The sequence below is a fragment of the Gavia stellata genome, chromosome 9, assembly GCF_030936135.1.
Source record: "Gavia stellata isolate bGavSte3 chromosome 9, bGavSte3.hap2, whole genome shotgun sequence".
In the NCBI taxonomy this organism is placed as follows: domain Eukaryota; kingdom Metazoa; phylum Chordata; class Aves; order Gaviiformes; family Gaviidae; genus Gavia; species Gavia stellata.
Genome location: NC_082602.1, coordinates 38,406,297 through 38,424,147, shown reverse-complemented (window position 1 = coordinate 38,424,147; position 17,851 = coordinate 38,406,297). Strand labels below are relative to the sequence as shown.

Sequence of the window (17,851 nt, the reverse complement as noted above, 5' to 3'; positions counted from 1 at the left end):
GGCATTTATTGTCTATCTCAGCCATCAGCTAAGGAGAGGATTTTTATACATCATTCTTACAGAGCCTGCCAATGGATGGGAGGAAAAAAAGACAACTCAAATGCCATATGATCATGTTTATTCCAAAGGAAGACTTTCAAGGCATTTATGAATCTATCATTTGTCATCACTGAAACTAGATGATCCATAGATCCGTTTTCTGAAATTATACTAAGAACCATCACAACTCTACCAAGTGTTTGTAGTTTCCAGTGCAATGCCTTATTTCTAACTAATGCATCCCAAAGCTGGTTTTTGCAGGACAATGTAACTGAAAAATAAAGGATCAGTCTAAGTTAGTAGACTTTGTTTCAGTCTGTGGAACCTCGTAATTTTTTTTTTTTCAGTGAAAATGTAACCCCCCTGCACAAACTGTCATTTTCCTAGGGAGCATACAGGAGCTTTCTTTTCTGGCATGCACAGCAATAACGTAGGTGAGCAATCTCCAAGCGTCTCCAGACCACAGGCTGAAAAGCACCGATTTAGGCAAATGGTAGTAAAGCTCTGTAATTCATTGAAGTGGTGCAAACTTCTCAAAAAGGAAGATTATAAGGCTAGGGCAATTCACCCTCTACTTGATAAAACACAGAATACATAAATGCAGCAATAAGAATGAATTCAGTATTGAGCAATAAATAAGGAAGTTTGAGAGAGAGAGAAAATTCAAGTTCAATGCCTAAGGGTTTCAAAACAGATTTAAAAAAAAATACTAGTTTGACATTTACCAGCAGTGCTAACTCTATTATTCTACATGAACAATTCCGATAAAAGAAAGACAGAGTGGTCTACCACATCAGTTTTGCATGTCAACGGCTACATTGGGGGCTTTTCCTCCTAACAGTCATCAGTACTTTTTACACCACAAAAATTGGACATACCCACACCCTTGAATTTATCTGGAAGTCATATTTTATCCTCATACTTGTGTATTAAAACACTATAAAAAATCTGTAACATGCAGGAAGAGTTTCTGCAAACAACTAATGATTAATACCTGGCTGACATCATTCATATTTTCCAACATTTTTATCAGTACAGTTTTGTTTATTGGACATTGCTTACTAATATTTAGGATACTACTGTATGATTTTTAAGTTTGTATTGTAAAGACACGGTCAGTTCATCTAACAATTGGATTCCTTTTAAAAGACTGAAAGTAGTCCTAAATGACTTTAATGAGAAGTCAAAATGTCTGAAAGGCGAAGAAGTAACACGTTATTAGAAGCAGTCTATTTAACTCAAAATCAAGAAAAACATCTAAATTACATGTAAAATATCCTCAGGTTGCTATCGCCGGTTTACACGATGGTATATTTAGAATTAACATAGAATAGGCTTCCATCTGGTACTTGTTTATAGGAAGTAAATCCAAGTTTCTTTCAAATGTGTATTTTCAACAATAGGAGTGTATTATAGTCTACGTATAAAGTTACAAGATGACTTATAGACATCAAATAGTTTTTGAAAAACAAATATGCATTATTACATTTTATGCTAATATTTGGACATATAAAAATGGTATACGAGGCGGGTTCTTGTGAGAAAGTATAGCCTCTGTATATTCAGAAGCCTAAAGATGTTGCAGATCATTAATGAGCCTTCCTTTACATGGGAAAGCCCAAGTATTTGCAATCCCTTGCATTCTTTGTCCTTAAAGCTATTACACACATGCACAAAAACCTTTGTGCTCTTCATACATGCCCAGAAGTTTACAGCTGCATCTCTAAAGCCTTCATTTGGTCTGAAAATAGAGAGACTGGAATCCGTGCCTTTCATCTGCTCCTCATAATTTAGGCGTGACTCACATAAAATAGGTCTCTTTCCTAGAAATGCCCATTGCTTTGCCGAACTGCGGGGAAGAAATCTGGACAGCATCAATAAATGGAGAACCGAGAGGGAAGGATTTATTTAATTGAATAAAACATGCTATGGAGAACCTGAAATAATAAAGAAGGTGGTTTCCATAGCTTACCCTGAAGATTTTATACTAACTTAAGGCTTCTCTGTGCATCACTATTATTATTATTATTACTACTACTACTACTACTACTATTACTATTATTTAATAGTTTATTTCCATATTCAAACATAAGGGAACACTGCTTGGGGGTAATCAGCCAGAAGTTTATAAACAAATCAAGGCTAAAAACTGAAAAATAAGCTCGGTGATTACTTAAATATTTAGCTTACCAAAGCATCTCATGCAATCAGGGTTTGTTTAGAGTAACTACAGACAAAAAGTTTAAATCTATTATCTGTATTTAATTGGCATCTACAACTAAAATTCAAATTCAAAGCATCTGTTAGCCCCCTGACAGAGTAAACCATGAAGTCTGACTACTCGTGCAAACTGAGAAACTCCATCTCAGTAGTTTCCTAAAGTATCCAAAAATCCTGCAGCTTCCACCATATTTCACAGCCGCGCATTTTGTGTATGCCAACCTTGCCTCGTGTTCCAGAAAACACTACCGAGCTGAGTAACGGGCAGCAGAATTCCAGATGAGTAGTGCAGGGAAAGGAAAGATGTTACAACGAGATTTCCTTTTGCAGTCTCCCAGTCTGGGTCCGGGCTGTGCCCATGGCACGTGGTCCCATGGCGTGCTCCCGTTCCCCAGGAAATCAGTAGGAACGCTGGCGCTAAACTTCGGCGGAAAGAGGGCAGACCTCTCTCACACGGTCTGATCTCAAGTACAGGTTGAATGATTAAGCAAGGCCTCCCAGGAGACGACGCTGTAAATGCTAGGGCCTAAGGAAGCTAAAATTGGAGCCAACGCCTTGTTCAAAACAAAACCAAAACAAACCAAAAGAGTCTTCCGTGTTAAATATGTAACTCGCAATCAACTGTTAGCTCAACCGTTACCAAATATGCACATATAGCTCTCCTTGGAGACACTGAGATCTGAATAAGGCTTAAAAAAATCTAGTTCTTTCGGTTGTTGTCGTTCTTAATCACAGATATCTATAAAATTATTAGTACAAGCTACTAGTGGGAATAGAAACCTTTAGATTAGCTAAATCAATCAGGCCTGGGCAATTGGGAAAGGGAGACAAGCAATTTTTGAAGAATCAATTTATTGGCTATTAAAGACACGCTTAAAATTAACTGCATCACAGAATATAGTATCCCATTTATCTGTTTCTATTCTGTAGAATATCACCAGGCTCCTGGTTTCATTTGGGTTATGGACTTCATTAATTCCATCTGTTAAGTCATTCCAAACAGACGCAGCGATCCAGCAGCCCCAAAGATTATGGGGTTAAAGTGGTATCTCAAATAATCTGAAAATTGAGACAGGTCAGAGGTACACTAATAAAATATCAAGCCAATACTTTAGAATAAATTTTATGTTAGTGGATCCTACTGTCAAGTAACCAAGTGCCAGAAAACCCACCTTGACAACTCTGGGGAATCCTAAGAGATGTCTGTAAAAAGTGACTTCCAGATCGAACAGCCAATTTTTGTAAAGCTCTTTTACAGGTAAAAATGTGTGCCCTCTTTTCAGACGTAATTACTGAGTATTTCACATCTTCGGAAATTCTTCATGTCCTGTTTGCTACTATTTCTTAGTGGTGCACGAACTCACATGAGCAGATTTGAAAACTAATGGATATAATGGCTGTTGTGTTACTGTATTTAGTTTTCTTGGTAAACTCATTAATTTACCAGACCATTATGGAAGTTTTGTTTCCAGTAGTTCTACATTAATGAAAGTGCAGAGTTTTTGGTTTTGACAGTGGTTTTTACAACATATTTTAGCTGTGTCTGAAGCTAATGTCTGTCCAATTGCAGGCTAATGGGCCAGGTTTGTATCTTATAAAGCACTTCATTATTCACTAAAGCATCCCAAAATTCCACCCCAAGACAGATAGATAGACAGATGGATGTATGTCTGTATTTCCTACCATGACCGTCTGTGGAAGCTGTGAACCAGTGGGGCTCTGTATGCAGAACGTCCCTTAAATAAAGGTGTAACTTCACTCGGCAACCATTAAAAGACAGCCCCAAAAGGTCAGTAGAGGATACAAACAATCCCCACAAAGCACGACCGACTCCTTATTTAGGGTTTCAACTGGAACAAAAAATGCCTGACATTCATATGCAGTTAATTTATATTCCCCCGCCACAAAAATTTGTACGTCATGTATTAAAGGCTTCCCCCTAGCATTTGCATTTTATAATCTTCCCCCCCCCCGAAAAGAGGGGCTTGGTCACCCTGGTGTCAGATACTGGGTCTGTATGTGCATCTAGAGTTTGAAAACTAGGATCTAGCAATCCAGTCCAGTATTTGAACATTTCTGTCCCGAATCTTCCCCCCTTTCTGCTTTCTTCTACAGACCTACTCCTGCATCACACAGATTCAGATAGAAACTTCCCCTTCCAAAATGCCTGCTGCTCCCTCACCGCTCCTCGAACCTGAGCAGTTAGATAGGAAAAGGCAAACCAGGCGGACTCCAGAATACTTCAGTTACTTGTTTGCGAATTACTGGGACCAGGGAAGTAAAGCATGAAAAAACCCCTTAAGTAGTGACACATTTGCATGAGATTTTTTGAAAGCTATTTGATAAGCCCGAAGTCCAACCTTGCCGTATACAGATTGTCTGACATGCACGTTTGTGTGTCTTAATAACTTTTGGGAAATGTTACTATTACCTTTTAAAACCCATACACATTCTGTCTTCCATTGAAAATTATTTCCCCATTATGTTCTCCAGTCACCCTCACTGGAGGTGTTCAAGGAAAGTGTGGACATGGCACTGCGGGACATGGTGGGGTTGGGTTGGTGGTTGGACTTGTTGATCTTACAGCTCTTTTCCAACCTTAGTGATTCTGTTTTCTTAAATTAAAACTAAATGTAGACTAGTCATAAGGATTCACTCACTCGTGCCCCTGAGTTGACTTTATAAAACATAGTCTACTGTGGCACTTAACTCTTCAAGAGTTTCACTTTTTTTTTTAATAGACAAAATAATTTTAATTAAAAATGTATTTCAAATACCACACCTGAAAGTCCCTTTACTCATTTTACACTGTACTCTGAGGGTACATTGGTGTTTAAATAGGAGATACATGCAGAATACTTGGATTAAGTGGGAATTTGGTAATTCAGTAAATCTCAGCATTAGGGGAGAAATTTGTGCAGTAGGAGAATAAAAACGACAACTTCAAATGAGGTCTTAACTATCCGGTTACTACAGATCCCCTATGATCTGTACAGAGATAAAGCTGTTGGGGTTTTTTGCTATGTGCTGTGTTAAGCAGTTGGCATCTTTTCATCCTTGAGGAGGTGCTTATATTTCAATAGCAGATTAAGTAATTTCTGTGAATCATCACAGGTTTTTTGTGGGGTGGTTTTTTTCAGTGCTTTAGGATCCTTTGGGATAAGAAGCTCTATTACAGAGGCATATTACTGCTTCTAGTAAAGGATGAGTTGTTTTGCATTTGAAGCAAAACCTTAATTGACGCACTGCTGACTTCTTCCACAAACTTCAATAGTTCATAAATTTTGCGCATACAGCAGTACCAACCGGCTGCTAATAATAATTGATCTATATCCAGGCTTTAGGTTTAGCTATGAGGTACATTTTTTAAAAAAGCCAAATAGTGACACCTCTAATGACCAATTAATTTCTTGCAAAGACGCAGAGTACACTACACAGAAGAAACGTGTTTCGGAAGCAAGCATACTGTAAAAAGTAATGCCAGTTTGACACTTCTTGCTACTAAACATTTGCATTAAAGGAGCATTAAGGGTGGTCAGTGCTCTAGACTCTTCTCTGTTTGTACAAAGACACTTGTTTTTCATTTTTCCTGTTCTTTTTATTAACTATCAAGTCAATTCAGATGACTTGCTTCCTGAGGGCCCGTATTCCCTTGCAGTGAAGTCGGAGACAGCCACGGTGCCTGTCCTCTGCAAAGGGGTCTGGAAAAACTCCTGCTGCCACGAAAACCAGGTTGAGTCCCGCTCCTCTCTGAGGAGCAGGCGTTAACAAATGGGGATAAAAAGCACGATTTTCTAGCAAAACACCAAAGCCTAATATAAAGGACTATGACTCAAGAGAATCGAGGAAAAAGGTTGTGAGTGGCAGCCATTTCAGGCAAAGCAGAGGAAGTTACCTCAAATATTGCAAACTCGGGGGGAAAAGCAGCATTTCTCTTGTAACGTGAGGCTTTTTGACCTCTTTTTGCATACAGGCATCATGGTGAGTAAGGAGCCCAGCAAATGCTTACTCACCACGTCGGAAAGCGAAGTTGAGCCAGCGGCTTCGCTCGCTCTGGAGATGAAATACGCACTGGATCCCAACCGGCAGATTAAGAAACGAAACAAAGCCCTCCAGGTGAGATTTAAAGATATCTGCGAGGCCCAGAACGAGCAGAGGGACAAAGAGCTGTCCACCACCCAGGATCCCGACAAGAGAGAAGCCAAGCCCATTTCCTACAAAACGGCTTATCGCAAGTACATGACAGTGCCTGCCCGGAGGTCAATACCCAATGTCACCAAGAGCACAGGAGTTCAGACTTCACCCGATCTTAAAAAGTGTTACCAGACCTTTCCTCTGGACCGGAAAAAAGGGAATATTCTTAAAAGCGCCTCGACTGTCGACACCTTTAAGAGTCAGAACAACGGGTTTCTAATAGACGTTAAGGACAAAGACGGCAGAAGCCCCGGGGAGGCCGTCCAGTGGGGCAAGAAGGCCGGCAGCCTGCAGACGGCGGAGTTCATTTCCCACATCAACGAGCGTGCCAACGCGGGATCTCGCGACAGCGGGGCCGAGGCCTGGAAAAGCAGCGATTTGCACAGCTCTCCCAAAGAGCCGCCTCCTCCTCTCCCAAACTCGGCCGACCCCGCTTCAGAGGAGCCCGCCGCCGACCGGCCGCCCAGCCGAGGGAAACAGGCGGCGGGGCGGCCGGGGAGCGAGGAGGCCACCCAGCCCCTCCACGGGAGGGTCTTCAAGACTGAAGTGGCCACTGTTTATTTGCCAGCGGCTGGTTCAAACGCCTCGCAGCCCGACCTGCCAAGTCTCACAGCCGAGACCGACTGGTCACCGTGCCCGACGGCCGAGGAGGACAAAAAGAGGACTGTGCACCTGAACGGTGTTCAGCCCCAGGCGGGAGATGCTCGAGCCTGCCCGTCGCGGGTGCAGTGCCAAGCCACCGAATGTAACGAACAGACCCTTCAGATAAACGTTTCACCTATGGAGGAGAACCAGCCTTGCCAGACGGCCGTCGCGGTGAGCGAGGAATGCCAACAAATCGTGCCTCACACGGAAGTTGTGGACTTGAAAGCGCAGCTTCAGATGATGGAAAATTTGATCAGTTCTAGTCAGGAAACCATAAAAGTGTTGTTGGGTGTTATACAGGAGCTAGAGAAAGGAGAAGCTCACAGAGAAGGGTGAGTAGAAGCTTTTTAAACGGGTATAAGCTGTTTTAAATGCCTTTTCTAACAAGTCCTGCCCTTGAATTTGCTAATGTAAGTTCGCACCCACCGCCGCGCGTTCCTCTGCAGCACACCCAGACGTTACACGTGGTGCTTCTCACACGGGCTACATTTTGCTGCTTTAGAGGCGAGTCCTAGGGAAACCTGGCAGCAGCATTCGCAGATTTGGTATCTGCTTGTCCTAGGATGTAATTAAGTAGTTATTCAACAAAGGACCTATAATATCTCTTCTCGGACCTTTCCTAACAAGCACAGAACAAACTGGTCTCCAAACAGGGTTAGCGAGGATGCTTTCACATCAGCAACTTGTATTAACCGTAATACCTCAGACGGCATGAAAAGCAGCAGAAAAACCTTAATTCTGTAAGAGACTTACCTTTTTAAGATTAAGGGATATTATTACAACTCTTAATAGAATTCCATTAATGACATATGAATCTTGTCTGCTTTATTTTCACCTTCTGAATTTTTAATGATATTTCTTTCAGAAGGAAATTAAATGAAAACTTTGAATATCAAAGACTTCTTTACAGCATTCACACTACTCTGCACACGACAAACTCAAGCATGAAGAAACAAAATTTTGTTTATCCCTAACTTCCATTACTTAAATCAACCCATAAGGCATTACAAATACTAGTTACTATAACATGGTACGACCTTCAGTCTTTACCTAGACAGTTCAACCCATCTCTTAGATTACCTTAACGAGCGTTTTGCAGACTTACTTGCCTTAGTTCGCTAATCTTTATTCAATGAATGCACCCCAAAATGTATGTGCACTGTTTCTTGTTTTTAAATACTTCTGTAATTAACTCATAATTCGTCAGAAGAAATCTGGATTTTAAAATTAGAAACCAGTACCTTGTGCTACTTGAAGCAGCACATGTTTTCATTTGAGTCAAAAAGGTACATCTTAAGATTTGTAATTCAACGCTTTCTCTAGGAATATAGAAATCATCTTGTTAATCCTAAAAATTCAAAATGTTTTTCATTAAAAAATCATCTCAGCTGTTGCACAATGCTGTCAACATAGCCTTAGTATTTTTAGTTTATTTTACAGCTGGTGATAGTATTTTTAGAATACCTTGTCAAATCCTGAATCTTCAGACTGGGAAGCTTCTTGATCTAGCTGAAAGGCGTACTGATTTTTTTTTTTTTTTAAGTATTATTCAGAAAAAGTATTCCTCTGACTTTCTTAACTTACAGAAACTGCCAGAGAATTGGAAGGAAGTGGCAGGCTGCTTGTCAAACCACAAAATACAGAAAAATATTTCTTCATCATAACTCATCTGATCATTGAGAACATTGTGTATGAACACACCCACCTACCCAGAAAGTCATCTGCTATAAACACCAGTGCTCCCTCCATCACTTATATATCAGGTTTTTATCTTCTCCCAAAGACAGTAGAGCAACAGGTGCAGCAAATACTTATTTTTTTATTGCCCTCACATAAGCAGACCATTTAGTGTAGCCAACGTTAGGAGTGTATCCCTGCCCTCAGCACAAAAGAGGTCTTGCCCAAATTATCAATGATTGCTCATATCTTCACATAATCCTTCTATAGTTGTCAGCCTGACAAAGCTGTAGCCTATATTAGCCCTAAAATAGCGGAACTATCCATAAGCCCCAGTTCTTCAGAATATCTCTGCTGCCTCTTACACACACAGACTTGTGTATTACAGTCTGCAAGACTACATTATATTTGGCCAAAAAGAGCCTATTTATTAGCACTCCTTTACTTTCCCCCCATAGGTTCCCCAGCATGGTGAAATCACCGCCTAAAGATACATCACACATTTTGAAATCTTTTTGAACATATTGTGGTATGTGGAAAAGACAATTAAAAAGTTTTAATGATTCTTTGACCTTAACTATAAACAGTGGCGGTTACAGCAGTCGTCAAGGTTAATTATAAAAACTGGAAGCAAAGTATCTACAAACCAAAATGAGATTTCAGATAGGGGGGTTGTTTTAAACACGATGACACACAAAGGTGCTGCCTTAAAACTTACCGAGAGAAGAAAAGGGTGTCTACTTGGAGCAGCTTTCAGCTACTCTTCCATATGTTCTCGCCACATCCCAAACATGCCCCCTCCCAGTTAGACATGAAGGATGTAGAGATGGGGAAGGAGGAAAGAAGGGAGGTGCATACTTGCATATTTTCTCCTGTTTTAGGAATTCTTGTATTCCAGATCCCTCTAATTTTGTAGCACCTGGGTGATTTTAAAGGAGATGGCACAAAGGAGTCCAGCATTATGCTTGGGACATTTCTGTTCTCCAGCGATCACACTGCAGAGCTGAACGAACACTCTGTTCTCGTGCAAAGCACCAACGCATTATTAACATGAAGCCTGTCTTTATCCCTCTTTCCCTCAAATTAGACAACTATTTCAATCATAGGTTGCCCCATCCTTTTATTAGAATAATTCTTTCCAATTATTGCATTCATTTCAACAACATTTCTGCCACAGAGCCCCACCCCCGTGTACACTAACTATTACGTATCTTCTCAGTTTTAGCATGGTGATCTTTTTTCCTTTTATAACCAGGTGTTAGGTCAGTTTATAACAAGAAATTAAAAGCAGTACTCACTGCTACATCTCTGCTTGTTGCAGCATATATGAGTCTTCCATCTGCTAAACTAGAAAACAATGTTCTGTGTTTATGATACTCTCCTGGTTTTCTTATGTATATTAAATTCCTTACAATAACATACATCAAGAAACAAATACAAATAACACACTGATGGTAAAAAAAAAATAATAAAAACCCAAACCTGCAGCTAAATCTCTTAATCAGATTTTTCTCCCTTCAAGAAAATCAGTGCTCTTTAAGTGCTGTTGCAGTGCCATGGGACTAGTGCTCAGTGGATTCATTTTCACTAATATGCTGTAGGTCTTGAACTGCTATTACGGCAATTCATCACTAAATGAGTCTATGCCAGCAAAATTGTATCAGCATCTCTGAAGATAGCAGTATCATCCTTGGGGTGAATATCATCTATGTATACTTTTCAAAATGTCAGTACTACATTATCTGCAATTAGCAACAACATACAGCACTCAATTCTGCTGAAAAGAAAGGGAAAACCCACTGAGGAGGAGGAGAAACACCGAGCGGCTCTAACACCCAACAGAGCCGAGGGCTGACGTTGCTCTGCCAAATGCAAGCCTTCGAGGGTGCAGCGTCACCTCTCTCTTCCTCTGACCTGGGATCAGGCCCCATTTATTGGTCACAGAATGCAAAGTTTGGGCCATCAGGAAACACAGCTCTTACCATCAGGCACTGCATAATTTTAACGCATTCAATCTATCGAAATAACACATAGCAGATTTGGGGACGGGGGTAGAAATCATTATTGCTAACCTGTGACCCCCCCAATTTCAAAGGAAATTATTAAAACTGTGTATTTCTTATGTGCATCATTATTTACTAAACCTTTGGCAAAATGGTAATTATACCTTTACTATGGGGAAGCTTCTAAAAAAAAAATCGCATCACAGCAGAAGGCATTCAACAATGTTTGTATTAAGTCATGTGTAAATAAAAGTAACAGAGCTACAGCTTCAATTAAGACTCCCAGCTCAAAGTTGAAAAAATGTTGAATATTACATGATGCAAGGTACAGCTTTACAACACAAAACAAGTTTTATGTTTCGAATGATGTTTACTTTCTCTTCTAGTAAACTATTAGCAATCTATATCAACTATAGACGTATCTGTCCGTATTCAGATAGAGCGCATTCAATTAAGCAAGCCAAATCCTGCTCTGTCTGGAGCCTCGCTAAGGCCGACAGGATTGAAAGCAAAATGCAAGTCACTAATTCCAAAACCTGGTTAAGTAACACCTATGAAATATATAACAGAAGAACAGATAATCAAAAATATTTTGCTGCTGCAGAACATCGATGACCTGCCCTTTAAATCCTCACCGTGAAAAGTAACAGTAATCTAGGCCCTCCTCATTATACAACAAATCGGCAATTTTAATAAACAAAGTACTCAATTTGCCATACAAAAATAAGTCACAGTATTTTGACTCTGACAGGCCAAATGCTACACATTAGACAGTTAAATGAACCTGTTTCAGAGATAATTTATATTCATTTATTAGTCGACAGTGGTTCAGGAATTTAAAGAGCTCTCAACAAACATTCATGAAACCAGCAGTCCCAGGCTCCTTCGAAGAGGCTTTGAAAGAACATGTGCTCATGGACAGAATTTAAATGGCATTACACGTTTTCCAATGAATAAGGGATATTTGTGTCTCTTATTGTCATTTCTAAGCAGAAAATAAACCAACACTGGTGTGTCTGGATGGACGTTTGTATCAAAGAAGAGAGGAGAGCTTCCCCCGCTGCAGAGACAGCATCCTCACCCAAGTACTTGTGTCTTAAAAATACTGCAAGCAATCATCCTCAAGGTCACAAGAGCTGAGCATAAACTTATCATCCTGACTCAGGAACGATGGGAAATGGAAGTCAGAGAGCCAAAGCAATTATTGCCCCGATTGTTTGCTTTTCTCCTTTTCAGAAGCTGCTTCAAGTCCAGTTCAGCTATTCAGCTCAGACTAAGGAGACAGAGCAAATAAAGGTAGTAACAACCTCTGCTGTCTAACTCAATCCATCTACACGCACGAGCCAATACTCTTAAAAACTGGGGAATTCCTTATTTCACATAAGGAGAAAAGAAAGCTTAAAGAGTTTACAAGAATACAGCCGCTGAAAGCACAGCCTTAGGAAGTAATGGGCTAGCTGCAGAAATAATACGACATGGTTTTGTTCGGGATTTCCCTCCCTCTTTGGTTTTCTTTTGCTTTTTCAATTACAGACATGGCAAAGGAAAAGTTTAAGAAAATTGTTTCTAAGAGAAAACCTGGAAATGGAGGGAAGGAATACATAGATAAGCTTAACAGCAGAAGACAGCTACGCTACAAATAAATATAGGAAAACCAGAAAGCATGCAACAGATCCCATCTGTGATGCACAAATTGTATCATATACTGAGTGCCACCAGGTTTTAAGAGACTGTAAGAGCAGCCCTTTGGAACAGGACTACAATGACTACCTTTATTTTCAACTCTGTGATCTTCACATACATCCGTTTTGCCTGTCCTTCGGAGCGGTCATATTCATTCTGACTACCACTCTACCTGAAACCACCTCCTAAATTCTTACCTCTTTACCCTCACTACAGTTGTGGCATTTTAGAGTATGCATCATTTACAGATCGTTCCCGAACACAGATATACCAAGACACCTTGGAGACTGTAACAGTTCACCTTGCTGAGGCAAAGGCAGGCAATCTCTTTAGATGCATCTTCCTTAGTCAAGGAAAAGAAATCATTTTTGCACAAATCAGTGCTTTGTGGACCTTGCGATCCTTGGGCCAGTGGATGGTTGGGTGTTTTTTCTTAAATTCTAATCCATACATACCATTTTCTCTGCTGTTTCCACAAAGATCACTCTCAGAGTGAAGCATTCAACTACCATAGTAGCAGTTTTTATTTTCTAGTTCCAACAGCAACAGAACACCCTTCTCTTCCTTTTCTTACAGCCATCCATATAACTACTCCCTCTCTTTTTGTAAGTACACACTTAATTTGAATTATTAATAGCTGAACTGTCAGGCTTTGTCATTGCCCAAAAGGTCTATGTGTCACACTATAAACTTCAAGCTATATTGCAGCAAAGTGCATTACGTGATAATTTATGCTTTTCCGTTAGGTCACTAAAGCAGTTTTAAGATGACTTCTTTGCATGTGGACCCATGACAAGTCCTATCGCCCTTGTCCTCTGCTCATTTCCAAGTACAGTTCATCCCTCAACCATCACTCAGATGCTCACTTACCCTTCCCTGAAAGCTGGATAAGTGTTAAGATACTGTAAAAGTCCATTTACCTGCCCTCCCCATAAGTAACCCAGTTTTCCAAGCTATAAAACAGTAGCCCAGCCTTCTCCCTTCTGTATTCCCCCAAGCACCAATCAAGCAGACGTGGCAGAGCAATACGCTACACCCTGACACCTCTCACAGCTCGACAGATCTCGTCCCTGGAATCATTTCATTATCTGCCAAAACTGCCTATTTCCTAATGGAGACTATTTCATTACCTACTCTAAGTCCATACGAGCAGCCTTGAGCCCTCTTGCTTAAAATTCTCCGTAACCCCAAATGAAAGCTGATTATGTAAGACTGATGATTAAAAGATCCAGTATCATTCCAGGTAAAAGATCCGGCATCACCCAAGGTTTAACCTCGTATTACACTTTCTCTGAATTACACCACTAAAACAAACTGATCTGGAGTTAGATCTACAAGGGCAGGTAACAAGAGTATTTCATAGCACAGTATTTCACAGACATTTGAAACGTGATGAGATTTATCTTTTGGATAGGATTTTTCATTAGAGTTGGACAAATTTATTCTGTTGCTCATAATCAAAGCTTCAGATCAAATTCTCAAGGGGGGTAAAAAGGGCAAACTTTCACAATTCACAGACATTCCTGGGACATACATCAGAGCTGCTCAGAGTACCTAGACACTGTAGCATTTAAGATAAAGAGCACTGTTAAATAACCCTACTGTCAAAGCTAGCTTACAGCACCTCGAATGCTGTGTTCAGTTTTGGGCCCCTCACTCCAAGAAGGACATTGAGGTGCTGGAGCGTGTCCAGAGAAGGGCGACGGAGCTGGAGAGGGGTCTGGAGCACAAGTCTGATGAGGAGCGGCTGAGGGAGCTGGGGTTGTTCAGTCTGGAGAAGAGGAGGCTGAGGGGAGACCTCATCGCTCTCTGCAACTGCCTGAAAGGGGGTTGTGGTGAGGTGGGTGTTGGTCTCTTCTCCCAAGTGACAAGTGATAGGACAAGAGGAGATGGCCTCAAGTTGCACCAGGGGAGGTTTAGGCTGGATATTAGGAAAAATTTCTCCACCGAAAGGGTTGTCAGACACTGGAAGAGGCTGCCCAGGGAGGTGGTGGAGTCCCCATCCCTGGAGGTGTTTAGAAGACATGTGGATGAGGCTCTGAGGGACGTGGTTTAGTGGTGGACTTGGCAGGGTTAGGTTTACGGTTGGACTTGATGATCTTAAAAGGTCTTTTCCAACCTGAATGATTCTATGATTCTATTAAGCATCCTTTGTTAGGAATACAGCAGTAGAAGGTTTTCAACAAACAAACAATGATGAACAAAAATGAAAAGTGAACTGTTAGCAACAAGCAGTATGTGGAATAAACATCAAACAAACAAAAAACCAGCACCATAATCTTTTTAGCAAAGTTACTTGATCTTAATGCTTTCTCTGTTTTCTCAAAAAAATGACACTAGGAACATTCTGAGTCTCAGAAAATATAACTTATTTTGCTAATACATTGCAGCTATTTATCTGCATATACTATACAGGAACAATTCGAAGAAAAAGTATTTGACGTATTCAGAAAATAATTTGATTTCTATCTAGTTGCTGCCCAGCAGACTTTAAAAACAAGATTAAATATCATTCACCACCACAACTCCCTCTGCCAGGTTCAACAGCACTTCAGGCTTTGAAGTGAAATTAAGGTTCAAGACTTTTCCATCAGATCGGCTGCAGTGACACAAAGGCCAATAAAAGCAAACTTCCACAATTCAAATCTGGAAACACTGGTGAAGTCTTACAAGGAACGATTAAAAAAAGTGTAAGCAGACTACGTTCTTGCTAAACATATCCATGTGCATTACCGCAGATCATAAAGAAAGCTTTTCCAACTGTCACCGAGCTGTCCAAATTACATACCTTCAAGGAGAGGTTTTCTGCTAAATCAGTCTTAAAGAGGATGTTATTTAGGTACTGAATTACCACTTTTCACTTTACACAATTAGAATAATCCTTTAATAACTGCGTTTTGACTGTCGGTAATATTAGAATCCAAAGAGACAGAGCAATGAGCCAGGTACCTATCCACTCATGTAAAAATGAGACAAAATGAGCTTTATAGTGTCAAATTTCTCACTGCTGTTCGTTCGCCAAGAGATTAATCCCCAGATTTCTAATTGACACCTACTTCTGAGCCCCTGTGCTTACACAAAGATATACTTATCTCTTATCACGACTGGAGAAAAATGGATTTTGACTGGACAATTTTAGTAAAAAGACTTGTCTGAAGAGGGGCGTTTTGTTTTTAAACCGTTGAGGCGCCCTGCTACCCCAGTTCCAGAGTTAAGACACAAATACGCAATTCAATCTTAAGAAAGCTCCTGTGCAGCACATTCAGGGTCCTGAACTCCAAGCGTTGGAGACGATGAAGAGTTTGAGCTGGATTTAAGTATCTGTGGACTGTTTCAGAAACTGGAGGGAAACACCTTTTAAGCGAGGAGCTCCACGGCACGTATCTGTCCATCCTCCCCTGCATGCCACCTCTGTGTCACTGCTGGCTTCGCTGTTTAATTACACATCCAGGAACTGTCCTCAGCTCAGACCTTGAAAAAACTAAGGTGGTCTACACTGTTCCGTAGCTCTTCGTGGCTTTATTCTGAGCTTTGCAAATACAGAGGAATTTTGAAGATAGATGAGTAAATAGATAACCAAGTTAAAATATGCAGAGCAGTCCAACACAGGGGCACAGGCACGTATTTGCTGTCTGCAGTCAGCACCAGGCTACTCTTCCCCATCATTGAACATTTCTTCCATGTTATAAGTGAACACTTAGAAAAGCAGCAGTTTAATAGAATACTTAAGTGAAATCGGGGCAATTCTGAGCTTTTTGTGACAGTTTGTTGTGAAGGTTTGTTTTCGCATCTCATGGAGCAGCAGCACAGGGATCGGCTGTGTCACAGGTCAACCAGAAAGGAAAACTGCCATTCGAAGGGAGGTTGGGAATCTCTCCAAGCATGTCCAGCTGTGCTTAGCCCGGAGGCTGATGGAGGATGTTTTTCACCACGTCACTCGCTGCATGAACAAACCAGAAGACGACGGACAGCACTGTATTGGGTACAGTACGATTTTTTTCTCTGGGTTCCGATATCCTGAGAAAATCAGCGATAGAAGCCGAGTGTGGTCTAATAATTCATCAGCACAAGACACTGGATCGTAGAGATGAGCAGAGGTATTTTCACATTAACAAGGCAATTTACACTCCTGAATAGTTCAACCTGGCATGACTTAGGTAATTTCTTTGGTAAACGCAAAGAGATTTGTTTACTTCATTGTTATCCATACAAGCTCAGAAAAAATTCCCAGGGATAAGACTTTCTAAGCATGTGTGTACAAAGCTTAACCAAAGGACGAACTGCCGCTCTGCAGATTCTCCTGTACTGCAGTGGAATTTCAAACTACCCTTATTTAAGCAAATCAGCAAATAGAAAGTACGGAGACCTGCAAAGAGTTATTCAAGCTGCAACAGAAAAAAAGAGTTGAGCACTTCCAGGGTCCTTCCTGCTGTTTTTTTCTCCATACAATTCCCCATCCTTCTTGCAAGCACTACACAATCAGCAAGAACAGTGGCCAGCAATAGTACTCCATATTCTTAATTTTATGCTACTGCATAATATTTAGAATTTTAAACAAGCTCTTTGGTTTGCATATTGTGTAGTTATTATTGTAAGCTGGTATACGCTTATATACGTAATGCATACAGAGTATTTGAGCTTGCACTGGAATCTCAATCACTTTGAAATTATAAAAAAAATACCACAGACTTCTTACTTCTGCTATCTTCCAGCCTTTATAGAAACAATGCCTGATAGTAGTCATCTTAATTTAAAAGTCCGAGTCAAGCAAAATCCAAGATGTTGTGTTTTAATACAATTATTCACCCGTAAACACACTATTAGTTCATACCTATGAAATACCCTTTGGTCTGATCGGTTGAGAGGATTTCATTTGCATTAAAACCGTGCAGTTATGAATCTCGGGGCCGTGGCTGACGAAGGGCTATTAGCCACAGTACAGGGAATTGGATAATCACTCTGTAGTTGAGAAACAATTCAGCTCAGGGTGGGAGCAACAGGGAGGTGCGAGGCAGGGATTTTTGCCTGATGACTACACCACTGAACACATCGCCCCAGCTAGTCCCAAAAATTACATGCAGAAGAAATTAATTTTAAAATTAGGTGGATTTGGGAGTGGAAGAGGAACGGGAACTCGGAAAAGGAGCGTAACACGCTCCGAAGCTGCGGTAAAAGGATGGGTGCAGCAGACCTGATGATCAGCTGTGGGTTCAAAAGTCTCAGGGCATCCGAGTAACGATGCTCTGAGGTCAGGAGCAGATCACAGTAGAGAGATTTAGAGCGCAAGAGGTAAAGACACAGACCTCACCTTAGCGTAACTACCGGAGTGTGCTCCTGATAACCCGCTGGAAGTGTTTGGCCTAAGAATTACACACCAGCAATACAGTTCC

General features: G+C 40.8%; 2 protein-coding genes across 2 annotated transcripts in view; one reads left to right on the top strand and one right to left on the bottom strand.

Moving 5' to 3' along the window:
* Positions 1 to 17,851, bottom strand: part of DOCK1 (dedicator of cytokinesis 1) — a 329,394-nt gene that overhangs the window by 176,872 nt on the left and 134,671 nt on the right. The gene's annotated exons all lie outside the window — the stretch shown is intronic.
* The window catches only part of INSYN2A (inhibitory synaptic factor 2A), a 32,764-nt gene continuing 21,150 nt past the window's right edge, over positions 6,238 to 17,851 (top strand). Inside the window, exon 1 of the mRNA XM_009817039.2 lies at positions 6,238 to 7,430. Coding sequence (XP_009815341.2) covers positions 6,238 to 7,430 — 1,193 coding nt within the window. The remainder of the gene's footprint in view (positions 7,431 to 17,851) is intronic.